Genomic DNA, 18,553 nt, shown 5'->3' on the forward strand with positions numbered 1-18,553 from the left:
CCCTTTCCCCTTCTGTAGCTGGTCTGCAGGGCACAGCTGGAATGTGTGGCTGGAAGGGGAAGAGTTCAGGGTGCAGCATGTCTGAAATCCCACAGGCAGGTGGCTGCTGTTGAGGGCTGTGATATGGCAGACCCTGTGCTAGCCACTCTGGTTTCATAGCCCTGACTCTTCTTCCTTTTGTTCCTTGAGTTTTGCCCAACTAGGACCCACTGCCACCATTCCTCAGGCCATCTGAGCCAGCATCATTAGCAATTCCTGAAGCTACCAGCTCTCCTTTTCCTCACCATCAACTTCTTCACTCAAGTGAGCCTGCTTCTCTGAGGCACCACAGGTGGAGGGGCCTTTTCACAAATCCTCTTCACAGAGATGATGGAAGCCCAGTATGTCCTGAGGGCAAGGAGACCCGGGGTCTAGCCTTGGCACTGCCAATGACTAGGTGGGTGACCTTGGACAAGTCACCTAAGCCCTCTACTTCTTGGGGTTCTTCATCTAAAAAATAAGAGAAATGGGATAAATAACTGCTAAGGTCTTTTGATTTATTAGCTGCCACGTTTTGTAGTAGAACCACATGTCTAAAACCACATGTCTGCTCAGCTCTGTTCTCATGACAGCCTTGGGTATGAAATAAGAGTTGCCAAGGTGCCTTCATCTCATTTTGGAATATAAGAAAAATCTTCCTGTGTCTTGGTTTTAAAATTCCTTCAGTGATATATTGATTCCAAATTTATGACACCAGTTATAAAATCAGATGCTGCCATTTCTGACTATTTCTACCTCTCGAAGTCTACTCATACCATGTAGTTTCTAGAGATGAAAGAATGTGTTCTCAGGTTGGACAGATGCAAGGAGAGGTCTCCAGAATTGCCAGTGGAGATGAGCCTGTCTGGCTATGTTCACTTCATGATAAAGGAGTTTGGAGAGACCCAGTGCCAATATCCCAGGGTCTTTCTAAATGTAAGTATTCCTTTGGGAAAGAAAAAAAAAAATTGCATGGTCAGAAGAATTTGAGAAACTCCAAATATTAGCTCCTTCTTGGAGATTCACCATGTGCATTAGCATATTTAAAGCTCCAAGAAATCCTGCCAGTAAAGAAATCTTAATTTATCCTAGCACTTTCCAAATTTATAGAGCCTTAGATACTTTGTTCACAAAATACTTTTACATCTGGTAGAATATTTCCCCGGAACAGAGTTTGGGAAGCATTGCCCCAAAACATTCCTGACCTATCTCTATCTGGGTCTTCAGAGCAGAAAGGGATAACTAGAGATACTGGAGTATTTATTGAACACCTTCTGTATACAGAGCACATGGGAATAATTAAAAATTGGCAGGTCACCTGTCTAGCAGCCAGGATTTCAAAATCTAAAGCTGCAGAGGGACAGGCACGGGAATAAGAATGCCAGTCAACAAACAAGACAAATGAAGTGTCAGGTGCCACTTGGGAGCACTGGAGCCAGGCCACAGGGCAGTGGTGTGACTTCCGAGTTGAATTTCCCTGCTCTCAGCTGTCAGTCTCCAGTTCTTTGCTTTGCTCTACCAGGCAGTTACCTTTCCCAGTTACATGATATCAAAGCAGGACATTCACTGTTTATTTTTAAGATTAAGTGGTTGGTGAGGCACACTGAGTAATATTATCCTGTGCTGACCAACCTAGAACTTTCACCTTACACGTACTGCTCCATTGGGTTTTATTTGGAATTAGAATCTGTTCTTTCCCCAGAAGAGATGACCTCCTTTTCCCAAAGTAAGAAAGATATTGATATGGCCAACATCTCATGCAGTTGTTTGATCCCGGAGTGAATCAAGTGTCATTGCAGACGTGTACCTGATGTTTCCCGGACAGGGGGCCCAAGGTTCCCAGGGCACCTTTCTAGGATCTATTTGTGATTAGCTATTATTTTTCCAAGCACTTCCCCTGGAACAAAGCCATATCTCTGTGTCCTCACTTCCTCACAAAGCCCCCGCCCACACCCCTTTTCCCCATTACCTGTTTTCCATCCGCAAACATTCCTTAGACTTTCTATTGATACGTTTTTCCTAAATTTCTTTTCTTGCCTCTTTTCCACCTTTTCTCTGCTTCTCCTTCTGGCCTCTTTAAAAGAACTGAAGGCTCATTCTTTTCTGAGGGTTTTTAACCTTAGGAAGTTCCTCTCTGCTAAAGAGAAGAGAATCTAGCACTGTAATAAAAAAGGCCAACATTGTTTTCTACAAAGACTAGATCTTGAAAAAGAAGTTGTTATTTTTTTTAAATTATCAATAGTAGTTGACATTTATTGAGTATGTTCTCTGTCCAAGCAATAGAGCCCTTTACCTATATGTCTTAAAAAAAAAAAAAAAAAAAAAAAAAGACTCTTTTTAAATACTTCTTACAATATAGGAGGTTTATCATTACCATTTTATGGATAATCAGTTGAGTCTCAAGGTCATAGAAATAATAAAAAAGCCGGGCCAAGAAATGAACCTGCCATGTCTCTGGCTGCCCAGCCTGTGTTCCCATCTCTCCCCCACCCTCCTTTAGAACAGGGAAGTTGAAGAGACTGAATTATGGTTTTCATCAAATTTATTCCCTAACAAGTTTCATTCACAGAAGCTCACCCCTCCACACATGTACTGCACCGACAGTAGATTGAATTACCTCCTTAATGATCTATTATATGCACCAGTGTCCAGCTTGGCCAGGATGTAATTGATCTTGGTAGGATGCCAATATCCTTTCTTTCTTCACACAGATTTATCTTCAGGGGAACATATGCCAAAACATGCAAACCATTTTATTTCCTTGCATTCTCTCCTTCCTGCTTGATCATTAGTGTTGGTTTCATTATTAGTCTGCTCTTCCCTGCTCACCATCCTCACTGCAATCAGCAAACATTTGATATTGGGCCCTACAAGTCAAAGAGTGACTTGCTGGGCTCATTTTTACTTTCTTGTGACAGGTATCCACCTGCCCGGGGCCCATAGTGATTTATAGCATGTCTCAGAACCTCTGGACTTACTTGGTGACCCTGAAAGACAGCCTTCACTCTTCTCCTTTTCCCAAGCAGTATGACCTATGCACAGTGACTTCTCCATCCAGGGGACATAAGTAACCTGGGGGGGCCACTTCCTGTGCATTACTCATGGCTTCTTGAATGGGCCCCACCAATTCCAGAGTAGATGAGAAGGACACCATTACCCTCACTCTCTGATGCCTAATTATCTCAAGGAAAATAGAATCTTCCAGTCATGGGCCAAATTACCCACAGGCCTTCCATGTCACTGCTCCCTGGGTATCCTTTCCCAGCACTGGCCTCTTGAGCTTCTTGGGTGAAGACCCAGCTGATGGGGTGGGGCTGTTAGCCTCACTTCCCCTACTGCAGCCCCCAGATACCATGGCATTCAGGTCTTGGACACTGTTCTGAGAACAGCAGCACTGATGTTGAGTCGGCTGCTGTGGCAGCTGTGCCTTGTGCACGACTCAGAACAAGAGGTCATTAAGCACCTGCCACTTGAGCTGGACCCTGTGCCAGGAAATAGATGAGTGAGATAATCCATACCTGTTTTCAGGAAGCTTGAACTCCAGTGCCAGAAGCCAGGGGGGAAGTGGTCACAGTGCAGTGATAAAGTTAGGTTAGGGCAGAGGACGCATTAATGTGAGGGTTCAAGGAAGGCTTCCTGGAGGAGGTGATAACTAGGCTTACTTGGCAACCAGTGAGATATGGGGATGGTAGGGAGAGAAGAAGTCAGGGACTGGGGTCAGGGTGGGCTTACAGAGCCTTTGGGCCCTCCAGCTAGAAATGCCCAGTTAACTCTTGGATATACAGGACAAGAGATAGATATTCAGAGATAGCAGCAGGGGCAGGAGGTGTAAAACGAGGTTAGTGAAGGAACTCCTCTAGGGAGAAGAGATAGTATAAGAGCCAAGGGCAGAACCCCCAAGAAATACCAGCATTCAAGAACTGACTTGTGCCAGCAGAGGATAATATTATGAGCATGGGCTCAGGGGCTGGCTGGGATGCCTCGGTTGAGACCCCACCTTCACGACTTACTACTTGCACAGGGTGTGTGACCCTGTGCAAGTGACTGTACCTCTCTGTGCTTCCATTTCATCTATAAAATGGGGTGATAATGACATATACCTCATTGAGTTGTTGTAGTACGGGAAGGATATAAACCAACATTTTCAGAGTATGGGCCCAATAGCTTAATTTAGCTGATCTTACTAAATAATTTAATGCATTATATTAATTAATAAAGCATTTAAAACAGTCTATTTAAGTAGATGGTAAAAGAGCATTTAATAGCATTATTCCTCCACTGATTTCAGAAAAAGGCAAAAGGAAAAAGAGCCTGTGACACAATCAGGCCTCTCCGTGCCCACTGGCAGGGCTCAGTTGAGATCCTCAGTGAGTAAGTGAAGGAGAGCCCACACGGGAGCCAGATCACAACCAGGATGGGAAGGAATGGATCATGCTGCGTGGTGCAGATGCCACCATCTCCTGGGAGGACAAGGGTCGCGGCTGCCTTACTCACTGCATGCCCCAGTGGCCAGAGCACTGCCCAATGAGTGGTGTATGAGCTCCTTAAGGACAGAAGAACCCTCCGTTTGCTTAATGAGTATAGATTTTCTGAAGGTCTTGCAGCTCAGCTGCCATGAAGAAGCTGTAGGGACCAGGGAAAGCACGTGGGCCACTCCCGTGGTGGCCACAATTTGGGGCGCAGGTTTCTTGGGGGCATCTCTTGACTGTCTGGGACACCTAGTTGTTTCTGCAAGTGAGCTGCAGGATAGAATCTCATAGACCTTCTCCCTTCCAGACTCTCTAATTCATGAGATCCTGTCCTATTCTGCATGTCATAGAAAACATGGAATTTTAGACAGGTGACAGAATAGGAACATTTGTAGACAATTGGCACATGCTTACACCTCTCTGAGCTTTCAGAATGCCAGTATTCTGTTTCTAAAGGGGATGTTCCTTCTTTGAGCTGAGCTCACTATAGTGTTGTTAAGGCATTTCTTTGCTCACTAGATCAGGGTAGCTGTTGTGGCTATAATACAGTTTTAAAAGCTATAATGAATTCACTCTGGTCTAATGCACATAAGAGAAAACGGAAAGTAGTAAAGCATGGTAGTTTAAAAGCAGAGGATTTTCATTTGGCTCATTCCTTGTTTATAGGTTGTGTAACCTTGACAAACTAGCTCTGCCACTCTGAACCTCAGTTTACTAATCCGTAAAATGGGAACAGTATAAGTACTAGCAGGTAAGGCTGAGGATTAAAAAGGATAAGCAATGTCCCTTTCACATGTAAATGACCACTGCATGGAAGCTGTAGTTATTCTAAGTATTATTATTAAAATCATACAAAGAGAAGAAGAAATTGAGTCATAAGTGGCCCTGATCCTTTCAGGATAGTTTGGAGCTAACTTGTATCAAGACTTTTTCTGTAAACTCCTAGGCATGGGTTTTAATCCCATTGTTAAAGTGAAATGAGTGACGTTTGGGTGGCTCAGCGGTTAAGCGGCTGCCTTGGGCTCAGGGCATGATCCTGGGGTCCTGGAATCGAGTCCTGCATCGGGCTCCCTGCATGGAGTCTGCTTCTCCCTCTGCCTGTGTCTCTGCCTCTTTCTCTTTGTGTCTCTCATGAATAAGTAAATAAAATCTTTTTAAAAATAAAATAAATAAAGTGAAATGAAATGAAATAACAAAGACCCTATTCTAGGGCTATCAATAAAATACCTTTACCAGAGGAGAGAATATGAATGTAATGAGACTCACTCTTGAATACCATTTAATAATTGGTTTCAGAATGAATGATCCCTTCAATTGAGCTTGGTAAGGGAGTGGAGGATAACACATCCTGCATAGCCCTTGGCAGTTCTCAGCAATCCATTTAACTAGAAATGGCATTTGCATATTGAAGTCAAAATGTTTCCTCTAGTAGCTTTTAAAACACTAAATAGCCATAAAAAAGAATGAAATCTTGCCATTTGTGACAACATAGATGGCTGAGAGAATGAGCTAAGTAAAATAAGTCAGACAGGGAAAGATAAATACCTCTGATCTTACTTATATACAGAATTAAAACAACAACAAACCAAGCTCATAGATATAGAGATTGGTGGTTGCCAGAAGTGAGGTTACAGAGTGGGGAAAATGGGTGAAGAGGGTCAAAAGGTACTAACCTCCAATTACAAAATAATTAAGTCTTGGGTGAGGGGGCACCTGGGTGGCTCAGTGGTTGAGCATCTGCCTTCAGCTCAGGTTGTGGTCCCAGGGTCCTGGTATTGAGTCCCATATCAGGCTCCCTCCTCAGTGGGGAGCCTGCTTCTCCCTCTGCCTATGTCTGTGCCTCTGTGTCTCTCATGAAAAAAAAAATAAAAATTTTTTAAAAATAAAAAAGTAAAAAATAATAATTGACTCATGGGGATGTGATGAACAGCATGGTAATCACAATTAATAATATGTATTGCATATCTGAAAGTTACTAAGAGTAGATTGTAGAAGTCCTCATCACAAGAAAAAAAAATTATAACTATGCATGGTGATGGGAGTTAACTAGACTTAATTGTAGCCATCATTTTGCAATATAGATATGTATTGAATCATGTTGTTTGCCTGAAACTAATATGTTATATGTCAGTTATACCTCAACTTAAAAAAAGAGTGCACTGTCACAGAGAGCGGAACAGCAAAACATTTTCAAAACTTAGAATAAATGTATTCTTTGTACAGAAAGGCAGTTTAAATTAAGTATGTCCTGTGGAATTGAACACTTGTCAAAACCTGTAGAATTCACATTGAGAATATTTACATGTAGTTTATTGACACAAACTGTCGGTTAAATGGAACCAAAATAAAGAAAAAAACATTTTAAGAGAAACAGTAAACAATTCTAAGAAATTTAGAATTTAGAATTTCAGGAATTTTTAGTTAAAGAATTTGAGAACAAACATCTTTTTGCAAACCAGGGAGAGAACATTCTGCAAACAAGAGAAGGATGGCCAGAATACTATGGTTTCTATCCTCAAGGAGTTGACAATTTAGAGAAGGTGGATATATATAAATACATCTGACTTAATTGCAAGGCAGGACATGATATCTTCTTTCTCTTATATTTGCTCCAACTCCTTGTGCCCCCATGCCTAGCCTAGTTCCTGGCATATGCGCAGGCACACAGTTACAGTTTATAGGAAGAATTAGCACTGTTACAGAGATATGAATACAGTACTTTGGGACAGCAGTGGGGACCAAGGAAAGGTAAAAAGACTGACCTCCAATCATAGTAGCATAGAAATGGGTCAAGTTGGCCTAGTACTTAGCCAGTCAAGGTATCCACTACACCACTCCCTAATTACTTACAGATATTATTTCCCCCATGAGGTTCCAGCCTCCCCAAGAGCAGGTGCCATGTCTGTCGTGTTTACTGGTGTCGAGCATGGTACACAGGATATAGTAAATACTCAATATACTCATTAAGTATTTGTTGAAAGAAGGAGGGTCATCAGATTTATTTGTCAAGGCTTCCCCCGCCCCCCCCCCCCCTGTTGCAAGTTAACACCAATTCAAACCCGCTTAAAGAAAATAAGGGCATATTTTGGTTTATGTATATGGACTCTTCATAGGGCTTCAAGTATGGCTGATCTAGAAATCTAACTAAGGGCCTCAGGAATCTTCATTTTTTAAAAAAATTTTATGTATTTATTTGAGGGAGAGCGCACACACACACACACACACACACACAGAGGAGCATGTGTGCCCATGCGAGTGGGAGAAGGGGCAGAGGGAAAGGGACAAGCAGACTCCAGGCTCAGTGCAGAGCCTGTCATGGGGCTCAGTCCCAGGACCCCGAGATCATGACCTGAGCCAAAACCAAGAGTCAGACATTCAACCAACCTAGCGACCCAGGTGCACCGCTCCGCCCGCACCATCTTCATTTTTACTTTGTGTTGTCTTCATTCCCAGGTAGGCTCTCCTGATATTGTGGCAAATACAACCAACTCATATCTTTACAGTTTACAATAATAACAAAAAGATTGTGTCTCTTTTCCTGGTCGTTTTGGGGAAGAACTCAGTCAAGGGGGGGGTCTGGCGTGGCTCGTATACTCATCTTTGAACAAGCCCCTGAGACCAGGCCTAAAAGCTGGGGAGGAGCAACCTCATGAATTCTAGCTGATTTCAATTTAGAGACATTGGACAGCCAAACCAAATGAACAAAAGCCCCTGTATATTCACACCCCATGGAAATTAGACAGTCGCATAGAGACAGGACTAGGCAGAGAGTAAGAGATGATATAAAACATAGTAGGGCTGAAATATCGACAGATGAGTGGTGGGCAGCAGTGGGAATTAAGTGCTGAAGATGTAAATTTAGATCAGATGCTGTGCCAGGTTTGAAAATAAAAAAAAAAAGAAGATTTGAATTCATTCTGTAGACAACTATGATGCAATGTGAGAAGAAGAGGAGAGAGTATAATCCAAGATGTAGTTAGAGCCTCTCCAGAAGCCACCATTAAAGGCCTCTCTTTTCCCCTCTGTGTCCCTCCTAAACCAAGAGTCACCACCAGTGGAAACATGCCAAGCCAGACATGGAATTCAAGAGACTCTCCTGCAGCCACTTAGCATCCAGAAGGATGCCTGGGCACATGTAACTTGCTGGCCTCTACATCCTCATCACTGAGCCCCCAGTGTGACCATGTCATGGCCTCTGCTTTAAGGAGTTCACAGCTGGAGATTGTCTCAGACAAAGCACTAGAAATATACGCATATGAATATGTACATAAATATGTGTGTGTATATATACACACACATATATATGGGACTGGGAGGTTAAAGAGGAAAAAAAGGAGCACTTTACTCCTCATGAGGAGTCAGGGAAGCCTTCAGAGAAGAGGAAATATGTGAGTTACCCTTCTTCTAGGAAAGGCTTGTGCTCGGGGCAAACACTTCTGAGGCCCTAATTACATACACACTGAGCATCATGGTGTTCTGATCTTCACCTACAGTCTCTAGTCTCATCCTCACAATCCCTCTATGAGGTAAATACTATCATTCTCATTTTACTAAAGAGAAAATTGAGGCCGATAGCTAGGAGACTTGCCTCAGGGCCAGACACAAGGAAGCAGTGGAACAGGAGTGAACCTGGTCCACTGGGCCAGTGCCATGCTCTCCACCACAGTACTCTCCACCTCCCTGTGATTGCTCCTGCCTGCTTGCAGGTGGGTTACAGTTACACCTCCAGCTCAAGTAGGTTACAGATATGATGATCCATAGTATTGGACTGGTACTACACCAAGGACGCTTCTGCTCTGGGACAGTTCTCAACCTAAATGTGCATAAAATTCACTGGGGAGTTGTCTTAAAATGCAGATTCCTGGGCCCTGCTCTCAGAGAGCCTGGGTGAGACCTTGGAATCTGCATTTGAACAAACACCCTTCTACTACCACTAGAGGTTCTGAGGCCAGTGGTGCGCATTTTGAAGAGTGCTGCCTAGGCAGGTGTGTGTGTGTGTGTGTGTGTGTGTGTGTGTGTGTGTGTGTCTGACAATGTGACCACAGTTCAAGCGTTATTTTAGGAAAGCTCCTGGAGGGCAGGTGCACCATGCACCACACATAAACTACTTCAGAACAGCTTGTCCAGGTTTTCATTGTCTTCTATGGACCCCACTATTCGAACCCAGCCCTTGCAGTTAGGGTGACCAGATACCCACCTCAAAGGATCATCTTTCCATGAAAATTGCTCCACATGTTCAAAAAAAACTTTTTGGCACCAAAACATTGGTCTCTTTTTTTCTGGACCTGGGAACAGCAGTAGGAAGTGTTCAAGCCTTTTCCCAAATATAATCTCTGACCGATTGGAGGCTGAGAATCCTCTCTGCCCGAGGCCTCCTGGGACTCTGGGTGGCCTGCCTGTTGGTCAGAGGCACCAAGCATCCCCACGCTGGAGATGTGGGAAAGATGGTCTCTGTCCTTGAGGACTTAAGGTCTAGTGGCAGAGATAGAACAGACCCATGTGAAAGAGTCATGCACACAAATATAATAAAAATAAAACATATGCAAGTCCTTGCAGCAGTGAGAGTCCCAGTGCAAATATAAGTTTCGTCTCAAGGTCCAGCGTAAGACAAGGCGAAACAGGAAGAAGCTGGATGTGAGTTGCGAGGTGAGCCATGAGAACAGCCTTCCTAGAGGAAGTCCGTTTTTTCCTTTGCCAGATCTCAGGGAGTGCTTAGGTAGGCATTGCCATGGGTGGGTGGGGCAGACCCCATGTCTGCCTTTTGGGGAACCAGTGTGGATTGTGGGGGCACCACAATGGCCCAGCACGTGGATGTAGCCCAGAAAGGAAACAGAGTGGGCCTCCTCCAGAAAGTGATGTTTTCATCAGATTCCTAAAGGCAGCCCTGCCTCTGACTTTAGGGGAGCCAGGAGGAAAGACAAAGGACCAAGCACAGAGAAGGACCCTGCCTGTGACCTGCCCACCTTCTCCTTCCATGCTGCCTTGTGTGAGGTATTCCACTATGTGTGGATACCTCAGACCTCAGGTTCAAACTCCATCCTCACCCCACGGCCACTCAGCCAGCCTTTGGGCCTAGTGTTATGATCTACCCACAGGAGGACTGATCCAGATAAAAGGCTCTCACGGGCCCAGAAGTGGGATTGAGCTGTTTTGGACAGGGAATTTGGGGTCTGCAGATCTACAGGGTCCCAGGTCTACAGGGGTGAATGATCTGTAAGTGGATGTACAACCTCTAGGCAGAGACATTCCCTTCCACCCCAACATGGGCCTTCTAAATCATGGAGCCCAGGGCAAGAATCTTGATGGCAGAGTCTGAGGGCAGTTTTGTCTAAGATAAGTAGGCATTAGCTAAACCAAAGATCAAGGATTGGGGGGCTGCCTTCCCATAGAAGACCCCTGAAATAAGAAAAGGCCTTGGTCATCTCCCTAAAAGTAGAGGTATGGGGGAGCCACGGTGAGGTTGGAGAACCAACAGGGGCCCAGGAGCCAAGGTAAGGATTTGGCTCTACAAAGGCCGTAGGCAAGTCATGGTGGGCCAGGGAAAGATAATCATGAATGGAGCAAGAACATTCCTTCCAATCTGAGCTTGTGCAATGCCAACAAGGTGTTTGATGTGAGGAGAGCAGGCTGTTCGGTTTGGCCTAAGAGTACTGACAAAGGCAAGGGCAGAAGAAAAGAAACATCAGGAGAAGAGCCGTTGTGAAAGAGTTGTAGGCATGAACCGGGGGTCAGGCCCTTGGGGTAAGCACAGAGCCTCTGGAGGAACTGTGGAGGAAATGGGCTGGGGGTCAGAGTCTGTCTTTCTTCTGTGCTGACCATTCAAAAAGGCGAAATAATCTACCACATTCAACACCTTTCTACTTCTAGGGATGCTCCCTAGGCTTGAGTCATAGTACTTTCTATGTATGGGATTTTTATGTTTTTCTGTGTGATTTCAGTGTCCTGAAATTCTTTCTGGATTGCAACACATCCTATTTTCCACTTAGTAAATATGATCACCGTTTGTTTTGGGGTAACATTTTTCAGTCATTGCCAAATTCTCATGGGGCTTTTGGTGACATTTATTTTTCATAATTAGGACTGAAACTCTCATCACTTAATGCCCATGAAATTATGAATACATTAGGCCACAATAAGAATTATCCCTGATATGTCTGTAAGCAGATGGTGTATATGTGTGTGTGTGTGTGTGTGTGTGTGTTTATGATAACAGTGCTTACATAATCCCAACAACCAGACCCTGGGGACTCACACTCAGAGATGGAACGGCTGGTTTAAATTAAGTTTCCATGTGAAATACCGTATCGCTATTTTTTTCCTAGCATTGTGGGAAAGTATATGGAAAATGATTTGACAGATAGGAAATAAATCTGGATGCATGATCAGGATTGAGACACAAACCACGTGGTGGCCTGCGCCTGCTCGTGAAGCAGGCTTCTCCAAGGAAAGGTGAATTAACCTTTTCAGGCTGCTAGACTAGGAAGTCACTGCACGGTACCAGAATAGCCTGAAGGAGTCGTGACTTTCCAGAGCCACTGATTTGCCATCAATTTCAATTTAAAAAAAAGAAGCTAAAAAAAAAAAAAAAAAAAAGAAGAAGAAGCTAAAGCCATAGAAAGAATATAGCCAGAGGTCTCAAGAATTAATGCAATGAGTGTCTAAGGAACCATTTTAACTTTGGGGATTCACTTTTACTTGTAAGGATATGGTTTTGAATTTCTAGCTCAAAGAGTCAGTAATTCCATTATTCTAAGTGTTTTCTCATGGCTTCCCAAGTAGGATAGTCTCATCAAAAGCAAATCACACATTGAAGGGGGCACTTGACGAGTTGAGCACTGGGTGTTATGCTATATGTTGGCAAATTGAATTCCAATTAAAAAAATATACAAAAAAAAAAAAAAAAAAAGCAAATCACACAAAAGCAAGAACTGCACCAGAGCACCAGTGACAATCTTTATTGACAAAACAGTTTCTTGCTCTAGAGAGCCCGGGTTTCACAAAGGTGACTTCAGACTGGGTAAGCAGGTGATGAGGAGACCAGGCATCAAGACAGTGATCAAGGGATTGCTCATAGCTGCAGGTGAGAGTTTGGCTCCCAGAAGGTTCCTGTGTGCTCAAAACAGCTCCGGGAGATCAGAACAAATAGTTATCTTAGGTTATCTTCTTCCCAAGAGGCTCTGAATTCCTTCCAGGATGATCTGGACCAGGGCTTGTCCTAGGAGTCTGATTCCAGATCTGTTCTCCTGATGTTGCACAAAGTCTGGAGCAGGTAGAGAACAGAGATGCATGCTCAGAGTCCACTGGGCCTGGGCTGGGCTCAGGGGTGGCAGGTGGTCCACCACATTCAGCATTGCTGGCTGGTACCACAGCGTGACCCTGTTTTATCACCAAAGGTCCCCGTTGCCACTATTTCCCCATTGTTTCCGTGTAGGAAAAGGAAAGGGGTGTTCAGCACCTATCTTTTCTGTCCTGCTTTTTTCTATGCTTTCATCATTTTTTAGTACTCTTCTTGGTATCTTCTCCTTTTATTCCAACTCTGTGTTCAGAGGTACTGCTCTTAACTGAGTGCTTAGAAAAACCTAAGTGGTGCCAAGTTTAAAGAAACTGTCACCCCTCATCAGATAAAAAAGCACCCGACTGGGAATCCTTATTTTGACATCAAGAATTGTGACCTCAGAAAGTCACTTCTCCCATGAGCCATAGATTCTTAATCTGGAAAAAATGGGTTTGGACTGCCCTCTGTGGTTGCTGCCAGCACTGAATGTCATTCATTCCTACCATTTTCTCGATGGGGGTGGGGAGGAGGTGGACTAGCCAAGGACCTTAAATTTTTTTCTGCAGTTGCCATGGGTGACCATGAACTCTAGTGTTTAGGCCTCACTGTCTCTCAGGCCAGGGAAATGAGCTGGCCCCAGGTTTCAGCACTGCTATTGAACCCGTACAGCTACTGGGGCTGTACGGGGTTAAGAGCAAGGCTTTGGTTTGTTAACAACTGAGTTTATCAGCCCCAACTTTAGCCAAGATGGAGAAAGTGACTTAAAGGAACACTAGTGTCCTAGCACCAAAGTATAGGTAGCAGCAAATAACCTTGGAGATTAAGCAGAGGATTCTGAGGCTGCATATCATAAAGCAGGGACTTAGTAGTGGGTAATTATTAAATATTATACACTAGTCCATATAGTAGAAGAAACTAATCCTATTAGAATAACCCTCATCCCAGAGCTTGTATATATACATTAGGCGTTTAGGGAGTGGTTAGTAGTGCCACCTCTGGGACACACACCTAAATTCAAAGTCAGGCTTTACTGCTTTGAGTGGAAGGCTTGAGCAAATTTCTTAAGCCCTCTGTCCTTCAGTTTCCTCATCTATAAAATGGGGATAATAATAATCCCTGACTCTTAGGTTTGTTGTGAGAGATAAGTTGACATGTGTAAAGTACTTAGAATAATTCCTGGCAACTCGTAAGTGCTAAGTATTTGTTCTTCCAATATTACTTTGTCAGTTGAGAGGCATAATAGATAATGCATTTGTGAAGAATAGCTTAAATATGTTTTTTGGCATTTTTTCATTTGATATTATGCATTTTACTATTTGATAGATATTCTTTAATTGATGGACTAAGTGCATTGATTGCATTTAATCTTGCTGTCCATCAGTCAAATGTATTTAAATTTATTTAAATCAATATTATCCTTAGGCCTTACCTAAGATTCTTACCATCTCATGGAATTTTATAGCTCAAGAGGGAGTTTACGAATTACCTTTGAGCTTCCTTATTTTAAAGATGGAAGATGATGAATAGGGAGAGGTTATGCAACTTTCCTAGGATCCCATAGCAAAACAGTGATGCAGTCTAGATAGAGCTTCACCTCAAATCCCTCAGCTGGGTCATTCATTTCCTAATACTAAACTGATTTTTTAAAAAGAAAACGTTTTCCTGTAAAACAAAACAAAACAAAACTCATTGAGGGGCATCTGGGTGGCTCAGTCAGTTAGGTGTCTGCCTTCGGCTCAGGTCATGATCCAAGATCCTGGGATTGAGCCCCATGTCAGGCTCCCTGCTCAGCATGAGTCTGCTTCTCCCTCTCCTTCTCCCTTTCCCTCTATGATCTCTCTGGATCTCACTCTCTCTCAAATAAATAAATCAAATTAAATATATTCACTGAGTTTGCAGGATGCAGGCTCAGTGGATGACCCTGTCTGCATTTTCCAGGTGAGCTCCTGGGTGACATGGCTGATCCTCACGGCGGGCTCCATGGAGGAGAAGCGAGAAGTCTTCTCCTATTTGGTGCATGTGGCCAAATGCTGCTGGAACATGGGCAACTACAATGCTGTCATGGAGTTCTTGGCTGGTCTCAGGTATGGAAGTGCAGAAGATGGTTATCTGGATACCAGCCGAATGGCACTGAATTAATTGCCCTGGAAATCGCATTTACCCAGACCAGGCAATTGGTAGTGATTGTTTGGGGGAAATACATTATTCTTTGCTAACACCACAAATCTTGTCCCTCAGATATGCAGCAGAATTCAGTGCCTGCGGCCAGTGGCAATCCTAATTGGTTCTGTCTGCTCTGATCCCATGCTGTTGGCTGTGCTTGAGAAAATTATCTGGTTGCATAACTCCATCAACCCCATCACTGATCCCCACTTGCTCTCTGTGCCCAGTAAACTCCACCATTATCTGTCTTTTCTCAGCTCTGCCTGGAATTGCCTCAGCACTGTAGGCTCCCAGCCACTGACTGGGAATGGCTAACACTGATAACAAGCATTCAATAATGTCACTTGATATTTTTATTGAACACTAAACAATGTATCAAGCTTTGTACTATGCATTTCCTATGCATTAAATCTTTTAATTCTGAGAACAATTTCTTGGTAGATACTGTTATCCTGACATCATACAGAAAGAGAGAGAGAGAGAGGAAGGAAGGAAGGAAGGAAGGAAGGAAGGAAGGAAGGAAGGAAGGAAGGAAGGAAGGAAGGAAAGAGAGAGAGGAAGGAAGGAAGGAAGGAAGGAAGGAAGGAAGGAAGGAAGGGAGGGAGGAAGGGAGGAAGGGAAAAAAGAAAAGGAGGGAAAGAAGGAAGAAATGAAGAAACTAAAGTTAGGAAAAGTCATTCACCTGCGGCCACCTGGCATGTGTGGAATGTGAATGCAGGCAACCTTGATTTGAGAGCCCTTGCCCTTCACCTCTCAAATCCTGCTCTTATGCCTTCTCCCCTAAGCTAATAATAAGATTACCATTTTATCAATAAAGTCTCCTGCCTTATTCCCTTTCAGCCGCAGTCACCTGGCATAAAGTAACTGCCCCTCACTCTTGTGGGAGGCAAGGTAGTATGGGGAAGAAGGGTATAAGTCTGTTGGGTCAGAATAACAGGGAATCAAATCCTGGCTCCCCAGTGGAATAACTGCGTGATCTGAGTAAGTTTCTCGAACTCAGTGAGCCCCAGTTTCTTGATCTGTAAAATGGGGATGATAATAATAAGAAACACCTACCTCCTCACACAGGATTTAGTGAGATAGTATAAAGCGTTTGGCATACAGTAAGACTCCATAGAGTTAACCTGTTGTTAGTGTCTGAGATTCACCTTCCCAGTGAGGGTTCTCACTATAAATAGGTCTTTCCTCATAACATTATTGAGATTTTTCTTTGATTCTCCAGATCCCTGCAAAGGGATTCTGGGTTGGGTGAGGAAAGGAAAATTCTCAAGAGTTGGATTTTTTTTTTTTTTTTGTCTTTTTGAACTTTCTTAACTAAGAATAAACTCAAATGATCCTGTCACTGGCATTTAAAATGGCCATACAAACGTATCCAGTATGGCTCAAAAGAAGGGAAAAATAGAAAAAGTACTGGGAGAACAGGAGATAATTTGGATGACTGGATTTTCTTTGTGATAAATTTTCTACAAAGAACCAGTGTTATTTTTCTTAAAAAAAAAAAAAAAAAAGATCATCTTATGATAAAATAGTTCTTTTTTTTCTTTTCGTTTTCTTTCTTTCTTTCTTTCTTTTTTTTTTTTTGATAAAATAGTTCTATGTTATTGATTCTTATCCTCTCTGCTTGGCAAGCTAGTGTTGCCTACTGGCTGGTGACTTTGCTTCTTCTCTTCCTGACCTGACAGTCCTCATAGCATGGTGGCCAGCTTGCTCCAAAGTGAGCAACAAGAGAGCAAGGCAAGAGCTGCAGTGCCCTTTATGACCTAGCCTCACACATCACACAGTGTCATTTCTACCATATTGTAGTGATCATATAAGACAAAGCACGGTTGATGGGGTCAGGGGGATCTATACCGTACCAGGAGGTGTGGATCATTGAAGGAAGCAATTATAAGTAAAAGATTTACATAGAACAATATTTAATCAATATTTGTCATTTTAAAATAACCCAAATGAGCATCGGTGGGGGAATGAAGGAAATAATATGATGCATCCTTACAATGGAATATTATTTAGCAACCAAAAATGATGTTTTTGAAATATGTTTAATGTTACTGGAAAATAAGCAATATATAATGCATAAAAATATCTGGGAACAAGGCTGTCTTTACTTAATAACTTCAGCAATATTTAAACAACATTTATAAAATAGTCAGACCAGACATCTACAAATAGAGTAAATACTGGAAGGAAATATGCCTAAAGTTGTCTGTGGATAGTAGCGCTATGGGTGGATTTTCCTTATTTTGGGTATTTTCCGGATTTTCTACAAAGAGCATCTAGTACCTTTATAAACATAAAAAGAAATAAGAGCTTTAAAATAATGTCAATTCTCAATCTAACAAAAAAAAAAAAATCATTTGATCTGATCTTGCTGAGCTTGGTCTTTTGACCCCAAGTGTACCAGGATGGCCCCATTACCTACAGAAAGAGGGATGATCCAATAATGAGACTCATGTCATGTATTCACTTTGTTTATTTATACTTCCATTTCCTGCCCCCAAAAGGATTCTCACCAGTTTAATAAGAAACCAGTTTGAAAAAAAAAAAAAAAAAAGAAACCAGTTTGTAGAACAAACTGGACTCAGTGCGGTGAAATCAGGAAACAATTTTATTTTTCTGTCTTTCTGACCTGCCTGATAAGGCCCTCCCTCCCCCGACTCTGGGTTACACCTTGTGAGGTCCTATAGCTTTCACAGTCACTGATTTGGTGAATAACTTGTCTCATTCTCTTATGCTCATGAACATCAATAAATCTCAGAAACATACAGCCGTGCAAGAAAAGCAGGTTGCCTGCGTACCTCCAGTACGACACCACTTGTATAAAGTTTAAAAGCACACAATTCTGCATGCTGCTTAGTGATACGTACGTATGTTGGGGAAACATAAAGAATTGTAAGGGGACGGAGAACACTGAAATACAGTTGTGGTCCTGTTCAGTGACGGAGGGAGGAGTGTGGGCTCATGGAGGAAAGCACCAGGGCCTCAATCACATTATTAATGTTTTATATTCTAAACTGTGAGATTAGTGCATGGGCGTTTGTCGTGTTGTACTTCTCTATGTCCTCTGAATGTCTGATATATGACATAATCACTTTTTAATCCAGTTCGATATAAATCAAAATGTCAGTCTCTCACTTGATTTAAAGCTTCACCCTTTCCCCACATTTCACAGCTCAACCAGTCTCAGAAACTTGCAGTAGAATGGGAGGACGGGGTTTACTTTTCTTCTCTCCAGCTCAGGGTCCCTACAGAAAAAGTAGGTGAGAGAAGAAAGAGGGGGGGAGTTGAGGTAAAGGGAGCAAAGGTCTCACTTGATTGGGACAGTTGTAATCTGACCCAGGTGCTCCCACAGAGAGGGATGTGGTGTGCTTTTAGGGTTCCTTCCTAGTTACTCCTCCTCACTCCCCCTACCTGATGCCCTGTAGGTACCTCCCACTGCACCGTTAGCCAGCAAGGGGCAGGGTGGCCTTCATCCCCAGGATCCAGCTCTGGAGGTCCTGCCCTCATAGACTCTTTCTGCTAGCATCCCTTCCTTTGGCTAGGAGGCCTTTTTATTTTTATTTTTTTTTTAAATATTTTATTTATTTATTCATGATAGTCACAGAGAGAGAGAGAGAGAGAGAGAGAG

General features: G+C 43.0%; 1 protein-coding gene across 1 annotated transcript in view; it reads left to right on the forward strand.

Annotated features, from left to right (window-relative positions):
• Positions 1–18,553, forward strand: part of PLCE1 (phospholipase C epsilon 1) — a 272,695-nt gene that overhangs the window by 175,039 nt on the left and 79,103 nt on the right. Inside the window, 1 exon segment of the mRNA NM_001136565.1 lies at positions 14,701–14,846. Within this exon segment, the coding sequence (NP_001130037.1) occupies positions 14,701–14,846 (146 nt within the window).

Source organism: Canis lupus, chromosome 28 (genome assembly GCF_011100685.1).
Source record: "Canis lupus familiaris isolate Mischka breed German Shepherd chromosome 28, alternate assembly UU_Cfam_GSD_1.0, whole genome shotgun sequence".
NCBI lineage: Eukaryota > Metazoa > Chordata > Mammalia > Carnivora > Canidae > Canis > Canis lupus.